Here is a 23,315-nt window from a genome sequence, read left to right as displayed (position 1 = left end):
AGGTAACAGCAGCCATGATGGCCCTGAAATAAAGAGAAAAGCCCTAGAGAGAAAGGCAAGGTAGCTTGTGATGAGGCTTAGGGGTACCACAGGAAGGTAAGATTTGGGATTCTATTCTATGATTATTTTGGCCAGACGGGTTTCAAGCAGAGGAGTGCTAGGATCCCACTGACAGTTCAAAGATCACTGGGACTACTGAGTACAGGGACTAGAGTAGGAGGGAAGTGCAGGCAGAACAGAAGTGCAGGGGGAGCTGGTGCTGGCCGGACCCGGGTGGCAGTGGAGAAGGAGTGAAGAGCACCTGAAATCTATTTTAGTAGTACTGTCAAGAGAAACTGGCAACGAATTTCATGAGAGGTGGTGAAGGTGAGGCAGGAATCAAGGTTGTCCCAAGTTTCTTGAGCAATGAGGTAGACGGACATACCATTTACTCAGACGGAAAGAAAGGAAGATAAGATTTGTGAAGGATTTACTAAGAGCTCAGTTTGGAGTATGTGAATTTAGAATGGCTGAGGCACAAACAGAGATATAAGGTAGGTCCTGGAATATCCAAGTTGAAAGTTTCAGGGACTGGTCTGGGCTGAAGATACACATTAGGGAGCTGTCAGTTGGTGTGGAACAGCACGAGAATGGAGGAGGACCCCAAGGGAGAGAGGTCTGAGTCGGGGGAGAAGAGGTCCTAGGTCTGTGTCCTGAGGAGTGCCACACAGGCAGAGAACGTGTCACCAAGGAAGAGACGGCAGTAACCAACACTGCTGAGACTGAGGACACAGGGATGGAACCACGAGTGCTGCGTTGGGGAGGCCCTTCGTGACCTCCCTAGGAATACTGTTTCGATGGTATGATGGAAGACAAAAGCAGAATCAGTGAGGAGAGGAGGGGGAAGCGCGGCCGGGACTGCAGACAGGCCTTCCAAGGGCCAGCCGTGAGGGGAGCAACACCAGGAGGCTGTGTGGGGGTGTTCTTGCTTGTGGAAGGTGGTATTTTAGGACAGCAAGGCTGACAGCAGATAGGCCAGATGCACAGGAGATGGAGAGGCTGAGAGACCAGTAGCTGCCAGTTATTAAGGGCTTATCTGGAATGATGCTGAACATTTCACTTGTATTTTAATCATAACAACTCTACAAAACAGGCATCATTATTATCCTTATTTTATTTTTATTTATTTTTTGGTGAAGAAGATTGGCCCTGAGGTAACAACCGTTGCCCATCTTCCTCTTTTGGCTGGAGGAAGATTTGCCCTGAGCTAACATCTGTGCCAATCTTCCTCTATTTTTTGTATGTGGGACACCACCAGAGCATGGCATGAGGAGCAGTGTGTAGGTCCATGTCCAGGATCTGAACCTGTGAACCCCGGGCCGCTGAAGTGGAGTGGGTGCACCTAACCACTACGCCACTGGGCTGGCCCCTATTATCCTTATTTTAGAGACAAGGCAATTGAGGTCAGAGAGGGATCAAGGACTCACAGCTATGAACTGAACCCATAAAGTCTGATGCTAAAGTTGGTCCTGAGCCTCTGGTTATATATAAGCCTCTCTACCTCTGCAGGTAGGAGAGCGGAGGGTACTGCTCAGAAAATGGGGTTTGGGCCCAGAGGAGTGTACAGAAGGCATTTCCGGGTGAGCCAGATGCCTGGACCCTGTGTTCACTCCCTTTGGTGCTTAGGGAAGTCTTTTCAAAGTCCAGGTTGTCAGCCAATTTTAGCCACATTAACAGACCCCTGGAAAAGGGGTTTTGTCCAGCTTTCTAGAAGAAGTAGAACACCCCTTGGGAGTGGAGGGAGAGTGCCTGTAGCCTCTGTCACTGAGCCAGACAGCCCCGAGGGATGGGCAAGCTCTGAGGCCCAAGGGGGAGAGCCTGTGCTCAGTGGCTTCCCCGCCCCACGCTGCAGGGATGTCTTGACCTGCTCTCACCACACCTTATCTTTTCCAGAATCCATATGAAATAAATATGTCCATCGTTAGAAAAGTTTCTCACGTTAGTAAGTTCTTCAGAGGCGGCACCATTCCTAAGTTCTCTGAGCAGCTGTGTGCATTAAGTGTGATTTCTACCATTAGGTCACGGGTTGGGCAATGCCCAGCAGCACAAAGGTATGAGCTGCTGAGAACGAGCAGTATTAAATATGAACAAATGGAAAAAGGAAGTCACTGTAAAATGGCAGTACCATCAATTATCTAAATTAAAAGATCCTGTTTAGTTACAAATTGACAGAAGAGTTGCAATAGTTCTATACTCAAGCCAGTAAGTACACAACAGTTTTGTTCTCTTCTCAGATACAGTGTGAAAAATGTGCATGGTACCAATTGTCTTTTTATTACCCTTGATTCAGAGCATACTCTATAATTGCTGTGAATGATTAAATTTATGGATGTATGTTTAATATTTGAATCATCTATTAACAAAAAATCTATTTTTCTCTAAAACATCAAAGACTTAACTGTTTATAATCAATGTTGGGTGAAGAAATCACCAAAGCAATATGATTTTAATATACTTGAATGACAGAATTTGGTTGAACCAACACATTCATATTATATACAATGTTCTAAATGTGTACCACGTTGGTTCTGAAATAAAAAAGGCAAATTACAATATATGTCAATTATATCTCAATAAAACCAGGAAAAAAAGGCAAATTACACAAGAAGAAATGCAAATGGCCAATAAAAATACGCCTACTTTCAACTGCGTTAACAGTAAAGAAAGGTAAACACACACATCAAGGAGACGTCATTTTTCCCCCTTGCGTTCGCAGATGTTTGGAGGAACGACAGCACCCAGCACCAAAGGCGCTGTCGGGACAGGCCCCTCAGAGGCAGGACAGGGAACGACTTTGCCGTTTGGTTACGTCATGTGGAGCCACCTAATAAGTTATAAAATGCACATATCCTTGGCCTTTGTAACCATATTTTTGTGAATCTGTTTGGCTGAAATAAAAGCATCAGTTGGAGGATATTTACTGCAGCAATATTATAAAGACAAAATTAGAAACAACTTGAATGCATCCATTGGCAAATAATTGAATAAATTAAGGTCTGTTCATATCAGGGAACATGTTCCTATTTTATAAAAATGAGCTGGAAGTATATCCCTTGAGGGATATCCAAGATACCTTGGTAAAAAAACCTACTTAAAAAAAGAGAGACAATTATTTCATATAGATTTCTATATGTTTACAAGGGTATAAGGTATGGTTACCAGAAGTACTGGCGGGTGATAAGGAGGGAATAATTGACATTTTCTGTACATACTTCTGTATTGTATTGTTTGATCTGATAAAATCAATGTATATTTCTGTGGAAATTTTAAAGAGCTAATAAAGTGGGACCAGCCCTGTGGCCGGCTGGCTAAGTTCGTACACTCCGCTTCAGTGGCCCAGGGTTTCACGGGTTCGGATCCTGGGTACGGACATGGCACTGCTCATCAAGCCATGCTGAGGCAGCATCCCACATAGCACAATCAGAAGGACCTACAACTAGAATATACAACTAGGTACTGGGGGGCTTTGGGGAGAAAGAAAAAAAGAGAAGATTGGCAACAGATGTTACATTAGGTGCCAATCTTTAAAAAAAAGAAAAGCCAATAAAGTAAAAAAAATTAAAAAATGTTTTAGGGACACTGAAAAATTTCATTCTACTCAACATGTGTTAGTCATCGAAACTCTAAGGCTGTCTTTTTTCTCATCTAACTATACTTATCCCAACCATCTAGTCTGGATAGTGATCAAAATGACAAATTCAAGGAAAACAGGATAAGATAAAAACTTGGCTCTCCAAAATTCCTACCTAATCACGGGAAGTTTTCTGTGTTATAGCTATGTTTTAGGAAAATGATAGGGTGTTTGCGACTTATGTGTAATACATTGTAATTTTCTCCTTTAACATATTCAGGATAGGCACCCAGTCAGTCCTTATATGTACAACATCTGCGTTTCGGTAACAATTTCTGACACAAAGCAGGAGAGCCTAGACAGGACACTCTGCCCTGTCCAACATCTGCTCTTAGACTCTTCTAGACAGATGCCTTCCTGACATTCGGAAAACTGTACTTAATTCCCCCCAAATACTCAATTTAGCAAGGCATTTGTTTGCCCCATCGTCTCTAAACAGAGGTAGTAGGTAAAGAAATTGGTCCAGCTGCTTATTAAATAATTTAGTTTCTAAACGTTTTATATGGAATTCAATTCTTTGCAAGAATGGTCCCTGCTGAAGGCGGTGCCCGTCGGTAGGGAAGATGGAGGAGGAAGAGAGGAAGCAGTTTCCTCACTCGAGACAAATGCACAGTGTCTGCCTTTCCAAACCAGAAAGGTATCAGGGCTGTCTGGGCTGCCGAGGAGCCCACAAAAATAGGGATCAACTTTTCTCAGAACCACTTAATTCCAAGAAACGGGAAAGAAAATCTCTATTACATCCCAAGGGTGCATTTCCATGAAAACTTGATCTAAGAAGTATATCCAGTTTGAGGGACCTGAGCCATTATTAAGACTTACACGTGCAGAGAAATCACTTCTCAAAGCAAAGAGCAGCAACGCGAAGGAAATACCCACACCCAAACCTACTGGAATGTCCATTACAAACCAATACCAGCAAATTCTTATTGGAAAAGTAAATTTTCAGTGACTAACTTCGTAACCACACCTTATTAGGGTAAAAAAAAAAAGAGGATGTCAGGTGGTCTCAATAAACAGATGAACAGAAATGGGAGTTTTAGTTACTTCTGATTCTTTGCTAATTTGCTGTCTCTGGTATTACACTAGCCTTTCCTTGCTCAGACACTCATCTATATTATTTGACAACATTTATTTTCTTATCTGAGCTGAAGAAACACAAAACTAGAAGCTTGGCTGAAGGTCAGCCTTTTCTTATAATTTATTTTCTTTTCTTACTAAGCATCTTCGGAAGCTGTATTAGCTCTTTCAGCAATGGGAATTTAGGCTACATCTGGCCTTAGTTCAGTGATATTTTCATTAGGAGGAAAAGAATTAAGCTTGAGAAAACCTAATAAAACTATCAAAAATAGAATAATTATTATGAAAGTCAATAATAATAATAGCAACATGCTAGTAGTTATTGAGTTTTTACTCTAGGTGCTAGACACTATGCTAAGCTTATGACAGGCAGTGGACCCATTTAAATATGTCCCAGTGTGCATGAGACAGGTTTATGTCTGTTATTCCACTAAAATTATAAAAGGCACCCCTTTTAACTCTCAAAAGTGTTATGGTCTAGATTATAGATTATCTGGTCACCCTATTCCACACTCACAGTTACCCAGTGAGGTCAGCTGGTTGATCAGTCATGCATCCACTCTTTCTTTCATTTGTTCATTGGCTCATTCATTCCAGGATGTAGAAAAAACAACTTCTCAATATTTTTGAAGCAGTGGATTTAGATTTACCTTACAGGGAATCTCATACTGAATTACTTGTACTCCACAGACTTATGAAAGGATTTCAGCAGCACTCCCACAAAGGTTTTACACAATCTGCAGCCTGCAGGTGGCTATGATGGCAGCCCCAGCGACAGACAGAAGTTAGGTTTAACATTCAGGCCAAGAAATGAAAAAGTTCCTCTAGGTTAGCTAAACTGCAGAGGGGGGCAAGCAACTGCTGTTTAAAAGAAGATAGGCAGCCCATTTCTGAAAATACATGACTGTATTTGGAAGCCAAGGCCAAAGACACCCAGCCAATTGTATAACAGATGAAATTCCACTGGCGTATTGTGGTAAGCAAAGAGTTGGAAGGCTAAACACAGGGCAGGGCACATTGGTCAAAGAAAGTATGTGGTTTCTAAATGACCACGTAGCACATGTTCAAGGGGCTGGAGGAAGAGGGGTGTTGGGTGTGGGGGTGGTAATTTGCAGTGATTGATTGTATCAGCTTCCCCATGTCAACATGTGGCTGGGACGCTCTGTCTATGGGAAAGTGTCCATGGAAAGGCTCCAGCCCTTACGCCACTGCTTGAGGAACTTGCTGAGCTGAAGCCATAGGAATTGGACAAGTTGAAGACCACCCAGCATTTCTGGACAGTCTGTCCCCTATGGATTAGCAGACATAATTTTCCAAACCAAATAAATCTTATTAGTTGCTGAGGGAGAATGTGCTATCACAAGTAAAATAAATAGCAAAGGAATGCGGGCCTACTCATGGAGCTGTTGCCCTTAGCTTTCCATCTGAGCACTGCGAATGGAGTAAGAGTGGCTAATTCTCTAAGCACATCTCTTCCTCACTGCCAGTAATTTCTGAAACAGCTTTGTGGGGCTTCACAGAGGATACCAAGGGGCCTTCTCCTCCCGTTTCCCTTTAATTCAACTCTTGTTGAAAAAGTCAGACTGGAAATAGAGGTTGCTAAAAGCATATTCTTTGATGTAATGTATTACTAAATAAATCAGAAATAGAGCTACCAAGGTGAAAGAAAAGAACATTTTACTTAAAAGTAAATACTGTGAAAAATTGCTTGGGAGCGTGAAAAATGAAAGTTGGTGGGGTAAGCCATTAGAATCCAAAGTGTGTCCTCAGGTAGATGACGAGAAGGGCATGTGTGTGTGGAGCATACTCATCACATCATACTCACTTCCAAATTGATTACCACTCAGTATTTTACATAAATAATACAGAAAACAGATCAGACTCCTCAGGAAATTCAGACTTCTTAGGTAAGTTTTGACAGAGGTTTAGAGCAGGTAGAGAAAAAGACTACCTATTTTTTAACCATGAAAATTATGTTCTGACCTTTTTTTTAAACATTAAATGATTTAACCTTCCATTTCTCTTTCTAAATCTTACCTCAACAAATTTCTGCATTATAACATTTCATATAAAATGAAATTAAAATATACATTCTAATTTTTAAGAATTATATATGAAAAAAAGGCAAACACTCTACTGGTAACTACTTCCTCTGAACGAAAGCTTTTGAGGTCTTGATGTTGTTCATCTTCCAGATGCAATGACATAACAAAAACCAATTTGAAGATGGGGAGAAAATATACTTAGCACGGCCAAAAATCCAAAACAAAATCAACAACACAATAAAACTTTAGGAATAAGAAATGTCTAAAACCTATATGTGGAAAATATATAAAACACTCCCCTAAGCTCAAGAAAGTAAACCTGAATAAATGAAAGACATAAGCGTTCTTGGCCAGGTGGACAGAAAGCCTTAACATCATAAAGACGCCAGTTCCCCCTCAGTTAATCTATATATTTAGCATGAACCGTCCCCCAGATAACATTAGCCGTCTTTCCTGAAGCTAGACAAGTTGATTTCAAAGTTTATTTAAAAGATAAAACAAGGAACAATAGCCAGAAATACAGTGAAAAAGAAGAGAAATGAGGGGGAACCAGCTCTATTTTATATTAGGCATTGTTAGAAAGACTCTACTATTAAGACGAAGTTGCACTGGTGAATGAATATACAACAGGCCAAAGAAAAAGAAAATAATACTATAGACCCAGCTGCATACAGAAATTGCAAGAGCATCTTAAGTCAGTGGAGTGGTTGGTTGCACCCTTTATCACACTCAAGATGGGAGAATGCTCTATAACATAAGAGTAGGGAAAAGCAACCATATTACTTCAACAAATAATTTGCAAAACAAAAACAAGAGGGATTGGGAACCTACAGATTGAAAGAGACTTTTAAACCTATCCACCAAGTGCAACGTGTGGACTTTGGACTCTGATTCCAACAAACCAATTGAAAAAAAATTGAGACAATCAGAGAATTTACTCTCTGACTAAATATGTGATGATGATAATAAATTAGTGTCAATTTTTAGACATATTAATGATATTGTAGTTATATTTGTTAAAATGCAGCATATAGAGACTTCGGTTTCCTGTTCTGCATGTAAGGAGCTTGGAAGTCACCACTCTGTCCTAACAGCAGGTAAAAAGCAGAACAGACTAAAAAATCAGCGACTCTTCTCGCATCCTTAAGAGAGGAGAGGACACAGGGCAAACCTCGGCCCCCAAGACCAGAGAGGCAGATAAGTGAATACAGGGAATCATGGCTTACTGGAGCAGAGATCTGCAAGCAGAAACCATCATAGGAACCAGTGCTCGGGAGGAAAACATGAACTGTAATTAGCAAATGGCTGGAGACTTAGTGTGGACAACTCTGAGAGTTAAAAACTCAAGGGGGACCTGGTCATAGAGGGGCCCCAAAAATATTGTGAGATAATATTGTGAGCTCCAAGTGCTCAACCACGTTCTTACAGTAAATACTGGAGAAAAATCCACTCTGCTTTAGGCAGGAAGATGAGAAAAAGACCCATTTTCAAACACAACCTAGCACTCTGTTCTTCCTAAGCAGGCCTGCCCTCAGGGAAACCAGTTAACCAAAGCCTGACCTACCGGGTGTCATGAGAGCCTAACTGACCTGGAGAAGGCAAATAACCAATTCCGGCCACTCTAGCCATCCTGTCCCACCTAAGAGGGCAGAAAAAACTGAGAAACTTGTGAAGCTCACAGTCCACAGGCATAAATTCACTAATCATAAGGCCACAGAAGGCTTCCCCTCCCACGTCACCACCACATTACAGAAAGCCATATTACACCAGTTCCTTTTACCAAGTACGTCATGTCCAGCTATCAAGCAAAAAATTACAAGGCACATCAAAAAGAAAAAAACATAATTTGAAGAGAACAGAGCAAGCATCAGAAAGAGACATGGTAGGGATGTTGGAATTATCAATGTGGGAATTTAAAACAATTCTGATTCATATGCTAAGGGCTCTAATAGATAAAGTAGACAGCATGCAAGAACAGGGGAACAACGTAAGCAGACAGATGCAAATCCTGAGAAAGAACCAAAAAGAAATACTAAAGGTAAAAAACACTGTGACAGAAATAAAGAACACCTTTGATAGGCTTATTAATGAACTGGTTGAAGAAAGAACCTCTGAGCTAGAAGATGTATCAATAGAAACCCTGAAAACTGAAAAGAAAAGAGAATAAAGACTGAAAAAACCAGAACAGAATACGCAAGGAATGTAGGACAACTACAAGATGTAACATACAGGTGATGGGTACAGCAGAAGGACAAGGAGGAGAGAAAGGAACACAAGAAATACTCGAAACAATAACGACTAGAAATTTTCCCAAATTAATGTCAGACACCAAATCACAGATCCAAGAAGCTCAGAGAACATCAACCAGGATAAATTCCAAAACACTACGCCTAGGCATATCATCTTGAAAGTACAAAAAAAATCAAAGATAAAATAAAATCCTGAAGGAAGCCAGAGGAAAAAAAAATCTTACCTATAGAGGAGCAAAGATAAGTTTACAACCAAGTTCTCAGAAACCAGGCAAGCCAGAAGAGAATGGAGTGAAATATTTAAAGTGTTGAAAGGAAAAAACCACCATCCAGAATTCTGTACCCTGTGAAATTATTTTTCAAAAGTGAAGGAGAAATAAAGACTTTCTCAGACAAATAAAAATTGAGGAGATTTGCTGCCAGTAGATTTGCCTTGCAAAATATGTTAAAAAATAGTTCTTTAGAGAGAAGGAAAATAATATAGGTCAGAAATTCAGACCGACATAAAGAGCACTGAAACTGAAGGCAAAATAAAAACTTTTATTTTTCATTTTCTTAATTGATGTAACAGACAACAGTTTGTTCAAAATAATAATAGGAACAATGTATCCAATTATATATGTTTATCTACATATGCTTATTTATGCTTATATATAAGTGAAATGAATAACAGCAATGATACAAGGGACAGGACGGAGGAATTAGGATTGGTTTGTTATTATAAGGTACTTACACTATCTGTGAAACGGTATAGTGTTATTTGAAAGAAGACTTGGATTAGCTATAAATGTATACTGCAATCTCTAGGGCAATTACTAAAAAAAAAAAGGAATGTAACAAATATGCTAAGAAAGGAGATAAAATAAAATCATATAAAATGCTCAATTAAAACCACAAAAGGTAACAAAAAAGAGTGGAAGACAAAAAGAGGAACAAATAACAAGGGCAACAAATATAAAACAGTAACAAATGTAATAGATATTAACCCAACTATATCAATAATCACTTTGAACCTCAATGGTTTAAATGCACCAATTAAAAGACAGAGATTGACAAAGTGAATCAGAAAACAAGGCCCAACTATACCTATCTACAGGACACACACTTTAAATATAAAGACACATACAGATTAAACTAAATGGATAGAGAAAAATATACATTCTAACACTCATCAAAAGAAAGCAGGAGTAGCTATATTAACTTCAGATACAGTAGACTTCAAAGCAAGGAAAGTTATCAGGAATAAAGAAGCTCATTATACAATGATAAAGGGGTCAATTCTCCACGACAACATAACAATCCTTAACTTGCATATGCCTATCAACAGAGTGTCAAATTATGTGGGAAAAAAATAATAGAGTTGCAAAGAGAAATAGACGAATCCACTATTTTAGTTGAAGACTTCAATATTCCTCTATCACAAATGGACTGATTCAGCAGGCAAAAAATCTGTAAGGACACAGCTGAACTCAAAAGAACCATCAACTGGATATAACTGCCATCTATAGACTGCTCCATCCAACAACAGCAGATTACACATTTTTCTTAAGCTCACACAGAACATTCACAAAGACAGATCACATCCTGGGCTGTGAAAGACAGCTTAACAAATTTAAAAGAATATAATTCATACAACGTCTGCTCTCAGACCACAATGGAATTGAACTAGAAATCAATAACAGAAAGAGAACTTGAAAATCCTAAATTACATGGAGATTCAACCACACACTCCTAAATAATACAAGGACCAAAGAAGAAACCTTAAGAGAAATATAAAATTATTTTGAACTAAATGAAAATTAAACACAACATCAAAATTTGTGGGATGCAGCAAAAGCAGTGCTTAGAGGGAAACTTATAGCACTGAATACATATTTAGAAAAGAAGAAAGATCTAAAATCAATAATCTAAGTTTCCACACCAGGTAACTAGGAAAAAAAGGGCAAATTAAATCCAAAGTAAGCAGAAGAAAAGAAACAGTAAGAATTAGAGCAGCCAGCCCCATGGCCGAGTGGTTAAGTTCGCGTGTTCTACTTTGACGGCCCAGGGTTTTGCCGGTTTGGATCCTGGGCATGGACATGACACCACTCATCAGGCCATGCTGAGGCGGCATCCCACACAGCACAACCAGAGGCACTCACAACTAGAATATACAACTGTGTACTGGGGGGGCTTTGGGGAGAAGAGGAAGAAGAAAAAGAAGATTGCAACAGATGTTAGCACAGGTGCCAATCTTCCAAAAAAAAAAAAAAAAGAATTAGAGCAGAAATCGATGAAATTGAAAACAGGAACTCAACAGAGAAAAATCAATGAAACAAAAAGTTAGTTCTTGGAAAAGATCAATATAATCAATAAACCTCTAGCCAGGCTAACTAAAAAACAAAAAGAAAGGACACAAATTATTAACATCAGAAATGAAAGAGGCGACATCACTACAGATCCTACAGGCATTAAAAGGCTAATAAAGGAACATTATAAACAACTCTATGCCAACAAATTTGATAACCTAAATGAAACAGACCAATTCCTTGAAAGACACAATCTGCCAAAACTCACACAAGAAGAAACAGAATGAGTAGGCTTATATCTATTATAGAAATTGAATGAACAATTAATAACCTTTCAAAACAGAAAGCACCAGGCCTAGATAGACTCACTGCTGAATTCAACTAAAGATTTAAGGAAGAAATGATAGGAATTCTCTACAATTTCTTTCTAAGGATAGAAGCAGAGGGAATACTTCCTAACTCATTCTAGGAGGCCAGAATTACACTAATACCAAAAGCAGACAAACACATTACTAGCAAACTTAGAGACCAATATCTCTCTTGAACACAATAAGAATTAGAGGTACACAGGTACAAAAATCCTCAACAAAGTACAGCCAGCCCTCCAAATCCATGGGTTCGGCATCCACGGATTCAACTAACTATGGATTGAAAGGCCTACAAGGCTGCATCTGTACTGAACAAGTACTGAACATTTTTTCTTGTCATTATTCCCTAAACAAAACAGTATAATAACATTTACATAGCATTTACATTGTATGAGGTACTATACATAATCTAGAGATGATTTAAAGTATATAGGAGAATGTGTGTATAGGTTATATGCAAATACTACACCATTTTACGTTAAGGGAATTGAGCATTTGCAGATTTTGGTACAAATAGGGGGTCCTGGAATTCCTCACAGATACCAAGGGACAATTTCCCTAGCAAACTGAATCCAACAATGTATAAAAAGAATCATACATCATGACCAAGCAGAATTTTTCCCAGGTATGCAGGGCTGCTTCAACTTTGAAAATTAATTAATGTAACCCATCATATCAACAGGCTAAAAAAAAAAAATCACATCAACAGATGCAGAAAAAGCATTTGATAAAATCCAAACCCATTCAATAGAAAAACTCTCAGTAAACTAGATATAGAGGGGAACTTATTCAAATTGATAAAGAATATTTCTAGTTAACATCATACTTCATGGTGAGAAACTTGAATCTTGCCCACTAAGATCAGGTACAAAGCAAAGATCTCCCCAGGCAGCATCCTTTTCCCACATCATACTAGAAATTCTAGCTTATGCAATAAGAACAGAAAAGGAAATAAAAGGTATATGAATGGGAAGGAAGAAATAAAACTGTCTTTGTTCACAGATGACAGGCTCTTCTATGTAGAAAATCCAAAAGAACTGACAAAAAACCTCCTGGAACTAATAAGCAATTATAGCAAAGTTGCAGGATACAAGGTTAAAATACAAAAGCCAATCACTTTCCTATATACCAGCAATGAAGAAGTAGAATTTACAATTAAAAAGAAAATACCAGGGGCCGGCCCAGTGGTGCAGCGGTTAAGTTCACACATTCTGCTTCTTGGCAGCCCGGGGTTCACTGGCTCGGATCCCGGGCGCAGACACGGCACTGCTTGGCACGCCATGCTGTGGTAGGCGTCCCACAAATAAAGTAGAGGATGATGGGCATGGATGTTAGCTCAGGGCCAGTCTTCCTCAGCAAAAAGAAGAGGAGGACTGGCAGTAGTTAGCTCAGGGCTAATCTTCCTCAAAAAAAAAAAAAAAGAAAAGAACATTTACATTACTATCCCCAAAAACAAAATACTGAGGTATAAATCTAACAAAAATATGTACAGGATCTATATGAGGAAAACTAAAAAACTCTGATGAACAAAATCAAAGAACTAAACAAATGGAGAGAAATTCATGGATAGAAAGAACAAAATTGTCAAGATGTCAGTTCTTCTCAACTTCATCAATAAACTCAATGTAATCTCGATCAAAATTCTAGCAAAGCATTTTGTGGATGTCAACAAACTGATTCTAAAGTTTATATGGAGAGACAAAAGACCCCAACACTCAACACAGTATTGAAGGAGAAGAACACAGTTGGAGGACTGACTTTAAGACTTCTTATAAAGCTATGGTACTCAAAGCAGTGTGGCATTGAAAACTAGGCCAATGGAACAGAATACAGAGTTCAGAAATAGACCCAAATAAATATAGTCAACTGAGTTTTGAAAAAGGAGCAAAGGGAATACAATTGAGTAAAGACTGTATTTTCACACAAGATACTGGAACAACTGGACATGCGCATGCAAAAAGAAGAATCTAGACACAGACCTTACACCCTTCACAAAAATTAACTCAAAATGGATCCTAGGGTTGGCCCAGTGGCGCAGCGGTTAAGTTCACACATTCTACTTTGGCGGCCCGAGGTTCGCCGGTTCGGATCCTGGGTGCGGACATGGCACCGCTTGGCAAGCCATGCTGTGGTAGGCGTCCCACATATAAAGCAGAGGAAGATGGGCACGGGTGTTAGCTCAGGGCCAGACTTCCTCAGCAAAAAGAGGAGGATTGGTGGCAGATGTTAGCTCAGGGCTAGTCTTCCTTAGGAAAAAAAAAACCACCTAAGAGAAAACCAAGATGACCCTGAGTTTGATGATGACTTTTACATACAAAACCAAAGGCACACTCCATGAAAGAAAGAATTGATAAGCTAGACTAACCAGGAAAAAAGAGAGAGAAATAAAATAATAATTATAAATGAAAGAGGAGATAGTTTTTAAAACTGATACCACACAAATACAAATGATCATAAGAAACTGCTATGAACAATTATACACCAACAAATCAGGCGACTGAGAAGAAATGGATAAATTCCTACAAACATGTAACCTACAAACATGTAACCTACCAAGACTGAATCATGAGGAAACAGAAAATCTGAACAGACCAATTACTAGCAAGGAGACTGAACCAGGAATCAAAAATTCCCAACAAAGTCCAGCCAGATGGCTACACTGCTGAATTCTACTAACATTTAAAGAAGAATTAATACCAATCCTTCTCAAAATCTTCTCAATAAATAGAAGAGGAGGGACCACTTCCAAACTCATTTTACAAGGCTAGCATTACTCAGCTACCAAAACGATGCAAAAACCTATAAGGAAAGAAAATTACAGGCCAATATCCAGGATGAATATGCAAAAATCCTCAACAAAATATTAGGAAACCAAATTCAGTAATACATTAAAAGGATGATACACAATGACCCAGCACAGAAGGATGGTTCAACATCTGCAAGTCACAGTGACACACCACATTAATAAAGTGAAGGATAAAAAAATCATCTCATATCATTATCTCAATAGATGTAGAAAAGCATTTGATAAAATTTAACATCCATTCACGAAAAACATTCTCAACAAAGTGGATATAGAGGAAACATACCTCAACATAATAAAAGGCATATATGACAAGCTCACAGCTGACAACATACTCAATAGTGAAAACCTGAAAGCTTTTCCTCTGAGATCAGGAACAAGACAAGGATGCCCACTCTCACCACTTTTATTCAACATAGTCCTGGAAGTCCTAGTCAGAGCAATTAGGCAAGAAATAGAAGTGAAAGGCATTCAAATCTGAAAGGGAGTAGTAAAACTGTCTTTATTTGTAGATGACATGATATACATACAAAACCCTGAAGACTCCACCAAAAAACTGTTACAACTAATAAACAGATTCAGTAAACTGTAGGATACAAAATCAATGTACAAAAATCAGTTGTATTTCTATACATTAACAATAATTTACCTAAAAAAGAAATTAAGAAAAAAAATCCCATTTATAAGTGCATCATAAAGAATAAAATACCTAGGAATAAATCTAACCAAGGAGGTGAAAGATCTGTTCACTGAAAACTATAAGATATTGATGAAAGAAATTGAAGAAGACACAAATAAATGGAAAGATACTCAGTGCTCATGGATGGGAAGAATTAATATTGCTAAAATGTTCATAGAAACAAAAGTGATCTACAGATTTAATGCAATTCCTATCAAAGCTCTAATGGCATTTTTCACAGAAACAGAAAAAAACCCTAAAATTTGTATGGAACCACAAAAGACCCCAAATAGCCAAAGCAATCTTGAGAAAGAAGAACAAAGCTGGAGGCATTACACTTCTTGATTTCAAACTATATTACAAAGCTGTAGTGATCAAAACATGGCATTGGCATAAAACAGACACACAGATCAATGGAACAAAAGAGAGCACAGAAATAAACCCACGCATACATGGTCAATTAAATTACTACAAAGAAGCCAAGGGTATACAATGGGAAAAGGTAGTTGCTTCAATAAATGGTGCTGGGAAAACTGGGCAGTCACATGCAAAAGAATGAAACTGGACCCCTATCTTATGCCACATGCAAAAATCAATTCAAAACAGATTAAAGAATTGAATGTTTAAGACCTGAAACCATAAAACTCCTGGAAGAAAACATAGGAGATAAGCTCCTTGACACTGGTCTTGGCAATGATTTTTTGGATTTGACACCAAAAGCAAAGACAACAAAAATAAAAATAAACAAGTGGACTACATCAAACTAAAAAGCTTCTACACTGTGAAAAGCTTCTACACCGTCAACAAAATGAAAAGGCAACCTACAGAATGAGAGAAAACATTTGCAAATCACATATCTGATCAGGGATTAATATCTAAAATATATAAAGAATCATATAACTCAACAGCAAAAAACCCCAAACAATCCAATTAAAAAATGGGCAGAGGCACTGAATCAGACCTTTTTCCGAAGACAGACAAACGTCCAACAGGTACACGAAAAGGTGCTAAACATCACTAATCATCAGGGAAATGCAAATCAAGATCACAATGAATATCCCCTCACACCTATCAGAATGGCTATCGTCAAAAAGAGAAGTGACAACAAGCCTTGGCGAGGATGTGGAGAAAAGGGAACCCTTGTGCACTGTTGGTGGGAATGAAAATTTGTGCAGCCACTATGGAAAACAGTATGCAGCTTCCTCAAAAATTAAAACTAGAACTACTATACGATCCAGTAATCCCACTTCTGGGTATTTATCCAAAGGAAATGAAAACAGGATATCAAAAAGATATCTGATTCTCATGTCTATGAGAGCATTAATCATAGTAGTCAAGGTATGGAAACAACCTAAATGTCCATCAAAGGATAAACGGATAAAGAAAATGTAGTTCACATATATGTACATGCATATGTATATACATGTACATATATATATACAATGGAATATTATTCAGTCATGAGAAATAAGGAAATTCTGCCATTTATGACAACAGGGATGGACCTTGAGGGCATTATGCTAAGTGCTATAACTCAGACAAAGACAGTACTGTATGATACCACTTTACGTGGAATCTTAAAAAGCTGAATCACAGAAACAGAGTGGGGGAAATGAGGAGATGTTGGTCAAAGAGTACAAACCTCTAGCTATAAGATTCCTAAGTTCTGGGGATCTAATATACAGCCTGGAGATTACAGTTAATAACACTGTAGTATATGATAGAAATCTGCTAAGAGAGTAAATCTTAAATGTTCTCATCACAAAAAAGAAATGGTAACTATGTGACGTGATGGAGCTGTTAGCTAACCCTATGGTGGTGATCCTTTTGCAATATAAAACTGTATCAAATTAACTCATTGTACCTCTTAAACGTAAACAATGACATAGTCAATTAGATCCCAATAAAGCTGGAAAAAGTATAAAAATAAATAAATAAATATTCTGATATTTTTCTCCTATAGACACAAAAAAGGGAAACAAGAACATGGAAACAAAACAAGAAGTGAATACACTTTGCTGTCTTACTTTGCAATGCTATTTCCAAATGTTTTGAAAACTTTTCTAAATTTTATTTAAATTATTTTAGATATAAATATATTTATATGTATTTTATATTTTTATTTATATATAAATATAACATTTTTAGATTTTCAAAAGAATTTAATGATATTTTATTCAAAAGTAAAATTTATTTATAATATATTTTCTTATATTTGAGAATGGACCATCAGCTTTACAAAGGAGAATTAAAAGATTCGCTTTTTCATTCCCCAGCTGTTTCACTGGGAAAAGATGAGACCAATACATCAGAGATTTCTCTGACTCATGAGAGGGAGACATCTACTCCAAAGGAACTGGGCTGAACTGTGTGAACGAAAAGCAAATAGGAGGAAAGTTATTTTTCCCTTGGCTTTATAGATGTTAATAATTTACCTTATTGTGTCTTATTCAATAGAATGTTTTCAAACACTATTATAGTGCTAGTTAATTGTGGCATCAATTTGAGACCAATCATTCAGAGTCTAAACAAAAAGGAATTAAATAATTCAAACATAGATGTGATAAGTTAATACTTTATCAACAGAACTGTACTTCTGCCTTAAAACAGAATCTCTAGATACGGCTGGACTAGCCGTGTTGCTTGTATTCATCTGGTATCAGCACCAACTAAGGACAGGAGGGGTTTTTTTTAATTTTAAGGTTGGCACCTGAGCTAACAACTGTTGCCAATCTTTTTTTTTTTCCTAATTTTTCTCCCCAAATCCCCCCAGTACCTAGCTGCACATTTCTTTTAGTTGTGGGTCCTTCTAGTTGCGGCGTGTGGAATGGCGCCTCAGCTCGGCCTGAGGAGCACTGCCACGTCTGTGCCCAGGATACAAACCAGAGAAACCCTGGGCTGCCGAAGTGGAGCGCAGGAACTTCACCACTGGGCCACGGGGCGGCCCCAGGACAGAAGTTCTTTTAGCTGAAACCGGCAATACATACATGTGGTATACAAACACTTAAAGTGTTCAGTAACTATTTTGAATCTCATGGTTTCTCCTGAGCATGATGTTTGTACTTATGGTGCAAAAGCAACAGTGTTTTAAAACTGCTGTGCCTCACATGAATAAAGCAGGGACGGCAGCCAGTGTGTTCTTCACCACTCCATACGCACAGTAAAGACACTGCCAGTTTCACATAAAAATGTGTTTGATGAAGCAGTATCAAATATTACTTTCATTAAATTTTACCCTTGAGAATACTTTTTTTTTTTTTTGGAAGATTAGCCCGGAGCTAACATCTGCTACCAATCCCCCTCTTTTTTTGCTGAGGAAGACAGGCCCTGAGCTAACATCCATGCCCATCTTCCTCTACTTTATATGTGGGACGCCTGCCACAGTGTGGCTTGATAAGTGGTGCAAAGGTCTGCACCCCGGATCAGAACTGGCAAATCCTGGGCCGCCAAAGTGGAACGTGCAAACTGAACCACCGTGCGGTCCCCAAGAATACTTTTTATAAAAAAAAAATTCTGTGTGGTGAAAAGGAAAATATGCATAAAGCACTTCTGTGACATAAAAATTATGGTTGTCTGGAGGAAAAGCACCTGTGCAACCGTCTGAGCTGCCAGATCAATTAGCCACTTTTTTTTTTCATGGAAATTTAGTTGAAAGCATGACCAGCAGACAAATGATGGTTATTCAAACTTAAGTGTTTGGCAAATACTTTATCAAAAATTAGCAGAGTCATCCTAGTAGGAAAACAACTGACAGTATTTGTAGCCAACGCTAAATTTGAGTTTTTAAACAGAAATTAGAATCTTGGAAAATTTGTTTCTGCCAATATGAGCTTGACAGCTCCCCAATACTTAAAGACATTTCTGATAAGATCAATGGTGAGAGGAATGAATGTCAATTTTGATACTGTAAAAAGAGTACGTCAAATGTTTGGAAGATTTGCATAACTTAATGAACCAATATTTCCCAATGAACCACGCGTGAGGCTATGCAACCCTGCCTGGGCAAAAGATCCATTGAAAGTACAAGATAGACCAACACATTTTCATTTAACAGGATGAAAAGCTCATTCATATAATTTCAGATTCCACATTGCAATTAACCTTTAAGAAACTACTATTTTCAAATTCTGGTGAGGTATCCAAGGAAACTATCTACAATTATCTGAGATGGCTATTAAAATATTCCTCTCTTCCAGCTACATTATCTGTGTGAGGCTGGATTTTCCTTCATATACTTTAACCAAAACAGCCTATCACACCAGACTGAATGCAGACTATATAGGGGAAGCTAGCTATCTTTTATGTTAGACAATAAAGAGATTTGCAAAAATGTAAAACAATGCCATTCCTATTAAACATTTTTTTTTCTTGGAAAAGATTATTGTTTTTCATAAAAATATGCAATTTGTGGGGCCAGCCCCGTGGCATAGTGGTTAAGTTCAGCATGCTCCGCTTTAGCGGCCTGGGTTCTTGGCTTCAGATCCCAGGTGTGGATCCACACCACTTGTCAGCCATGCTGTGGTGGCATCCCACATCCAAAACAGAGGGAGACTGGCACAGATGCTAGCTCAAGGATATCTTCCTCACCGAGAAAAACCTATTTGTGTTAACATGTAATCAATTTATTGTTATTTTAAAATGAAATAACACATATTTTAAAAACTTATGTTTTAATTTCAAGTGTGATAAATATTGATAAATATAACCCACATTAAAAAAACCCTCATTGTGATCCTCAATAATCTTTCAAAGGGTAAAGTGGTACTGAGAGCAAACAGTTTGAAAACTGCATTTCCAACATACTAAAGTATTCTAAGAAAAGGAAAAACAAAGCTGACAGGTTATTAAATAGACATCACTTACAGCAAAAAGGCCTCACTCACAGCATCGAAGAACTCAGGCCAGAGCACCTCCTGAGGTTCACATCCATGGCAGGTGAGCAGCGCCTCCACCAGGGGTTCAAAATCCGGCAGAGTAATAAGCGGGACACAAACTCGTGACAGGGCCCTCACTCGTTCAGGAGTCATTCTATGGATTAAATAAGAAATAATTACCCAAATCTTAGAGCCACATGTAATTAAAGACATAAAATCTTCATGCTGAAAAGACTGATGACAGGTCACTTGCTTTTGCCCTTCACAGAAAGACGGCTACCCTAACATCATCTATGAATTCGCTTCCCTTACTCAATTCTCTAAGAAGAAACACTAGCTAAAGTTCCCATTTTAACATCACTCATTGTCAGGTCTTTGGCATAACTCTCTATAGGCACCTCCAACTTACCACGCCAAAAACAGAGCTCCAGAATTGGTTCCCCAAATGTCCTCTCCCCTCGAGTGCTCCATCTCTCATCTGCTGAGGCCAAAGCCTTCCAAGCTCCTTCTCGACTCCGCCCTTTCTCTCACGGCCCTTGTCTGCTCCAGCGGTAATTACTGTCAATTCATTTGACTCCTTCTCTGCACTTCCATCACTGCCCCCTTAATTCAACATCACCTCCAGCCTGGGGAACTGTAGGAGCCTCCTAAGCTTCTCCCCGCTTTTGCTCTCAGCCCCACTGTTCATCATCACAGTTCCAGCAACCTTTTAAAAAGTCAAATCACTTCACTTGTCTGCTCAAAGTGTTGCCATAGCTTCCCGCCTCACACAGAGAACACGCCAAGGCCTTCCATGATGGGGCCTCTTCTGTTTCTCTGGCTTCATCTCCTTCCACTCTTACCCTTGCTCATTCTGCTTTGGCCTTACAGGCCTCCAACTACTCCAGATAAGGCCCTGTTGCTCATTCTGCCTGGAACACACGGCTAACTTCATTTCATATAGGTCTCAGCTCAAATGCTGCTTTATGTGAGGGCTTCCCTGACCATCCCATATAAACGCACTGAACAATACCATAGCAATCAGCCACATGTGGCAATTTAAATTCATATTAATTTAAATGAAATAAAATTCCACTCCTCAGTTGGACTAGCCACAGATCCGGTGTTCAACAGCTGAGTGAGGCTACCGCTTACAGTATTGGATGGTGCAAATTTACAGGACTTATCCATTACTGCAGAAAGCTCCACTGGATAGCAGAGCTTAACACAGCGAGTGCCCTCCCACCCCACTGTGTACTTCCTCTCTCTCTCTCACCCTGGTTCACTTTTCTCCAGGATCCTTTTCATCACTGAGCTATATCGTATTTACTTGTTTACTGTTCCTGATCTGGTCCTCCCTGCTGGCACATCAGCTCTACGAGAGCAGGCACTTTTTTCTGTTTTGCTCACTGCTCTATTCCTAGCACGTGGGGACAACTCCTTACACATACTACATGCTCAAGACATAGATGTTAAATGAAGAAGTGAACTAGAGATCAATAAAATGAAAGTTTGAGATGTATGCTATTAGATCTTTTTCTAGGTATTTTCATATATATATCGTCATAAATCTAGAAACTTAGTGTTGTTTTGTGAAACATAAATGGAACCACGATATAGAACACACAGTCCCTCATTTTTCTTTACTTGCTGCCTATTATTAAAGAGTATGTGTTCTGTAATTTAACAGTGCCTCTATTTGCAGGCATTCAGGTTGTTCTGAATCGGTCACTATGACAGACACTAGCTGCAGTGGCAACCCTGCACACGCCCACCTGTCCCCCATGTGAGTATCTGCATGTTAAATTGCCTTCCAAAACCCACCAGTTTACTTTTCCACTCTTGCCAGTAATATTCTTCTCAGTATTTTTATTTCTTGCTAATCTGGACAAAAATTATCCCATTGCTTTCATTTGCATTTTCCCGATAACTTCCGAAATCAAGTACTTATGTTTGTTACCCACCTGTATGTCCTCTTCAGTGAATTTGCTTTTATTCATTTAATAAATAATTTTTTGAACCCTTACTATATGCAAGGCTGCCTGTCGTGTTCATGATACAAAAGCAAAGACAAAGCCTAGCAACGGAGGGAATGAAATGCCAGATGACAGCAAGTGCCACACTGAAAAGTAAAGCACACTGACGCATTAAGGCAGGCGAGAATTGGCCGAGGGAACACTGAGCAGAGATTTAAAGGAAGTCTATAAACAAAACCTGTGTATATCTGGGAGCAAAATGCAGCAGGCAGACACAAAGCAAATGCAAAGACCCTATACAGCGAGGAGGCCAAGCTGCTAGACCCCAGTGAAGGGGGGAGGGGAGGAGAAGTCAGGCTTTTGTAGACCATTGTAGGAGGCCCAGATATTCTTTTTCTTTTTTTTAACTTTTTTATTTTTATCAGTCTTATAGATACAACTACCTTATATAGTGAAATAGCTCTTCAAAGCTTATGAAAAACAGCAGCTTTTGAAAGAGCACTGCCACCCCCATTTTCTGATCTCAGAGGCAACCATTTTCAAGCCTAACTCATTCCTTAAATATTCAATATGTTGTTTTTCCCTGGGTTTAATGACTGTTATTTGCCTTGTTTGTTTGCAATGATTGTTATTTTAACCCCAAACTCCCACCCAAGTGTGTAATCTCCTTGTAATACATTCAAACACATCTGACATTCTACCATTTTCATCTTCTTAAAGAAATTTCTCCTAGAACATTTTGACCTGTTCCGTTCTGGACAGGTTGCTTTGTACTCCCTCTGTACACTTATTATCTTGGGATCTCCATCCTGAGGATGTCCTACACTTCTCTCCTGGATTCCATACCTTCTTTCTTGGTTCATATTTCTTATGTGGGAAAAGGTACAAGAGAGGTAAAGTATTTGAGACCTTGCAAGTCTAAAAATGTCTTTATTTTACTCTCACATTTGATTGATACTTTGGCTAAGTATAGAGTTCTGGTCATTTTCCTATAGAACTGTGAAAGAGTGGTCCTACTGTCTTTTAGCTTCCAGTGATCTTCTTGAGGAGTTCTATGCTAGGATGAATCCTGATCCTTTGCATAAGTCCTATTTTTACTCCATGGAGGCTCTTGGATATCCTCTTTGAAATTTTCAAAATGATGTGTTTTGGTATGGATTTATTTTTATTCATTGTGCTGGGCACTCAGCAGATCTTAAATCAGGAAAGTTCTCTTGGATTATTTCTTTGATAATTTCCTACCCATTCTTTTCTCTGTTTTTTTCTGGGAACTCCAATTTTTTGGATGCTAAACTTCTGGACAGTTC

At 38.7% G+C, this 23,315-nt stretch overlaps 1 protein-coding gene across 11 annotated transcripts in view; it reads right to left on the bottom strand.

Moving 5' to 3' along the window:
- The window catches only part of FANCC (FA complementation group C), a 244,233-nt gene that overhangs the window by 36,347 nt on the left and 184,571 nt on the right, over positions 1-23,315 (bottom strand). For all 11 annotated transcript variants that reach the window (XM_023627664.2, XM_023627665.2, XM_070249072.1 and 8 more), the window contains one exon: positions 20,043-20,207. In XM_023627664.2, the coding sequence (XP_023483432.2) occupies positions 20,043-20,207 (165 nt within the window). The remainder of the gene's footprint in view (positions 1-20,042; positions 20,208-23,315) is intronic.

The sequence above is a fragment of the Equus caballus genome, chromosome 23 (assembly GCF_041296265.1).
Source record: "Equus caballus isolate H_3958 breed thoroughbred chromosome 23, TB-T2T, whole genome shotgun sequence".
Lineage (NCBI taxonomy): Eukaryota > Metazoa > Chordata > Mammalia > Perissodactyla > Equidae > Equus > Equus caballus.
Note: the sequence above shows the minus strand (reverse complement) of the source record. Positions and strands in the feature narration are given on the sequence as shown.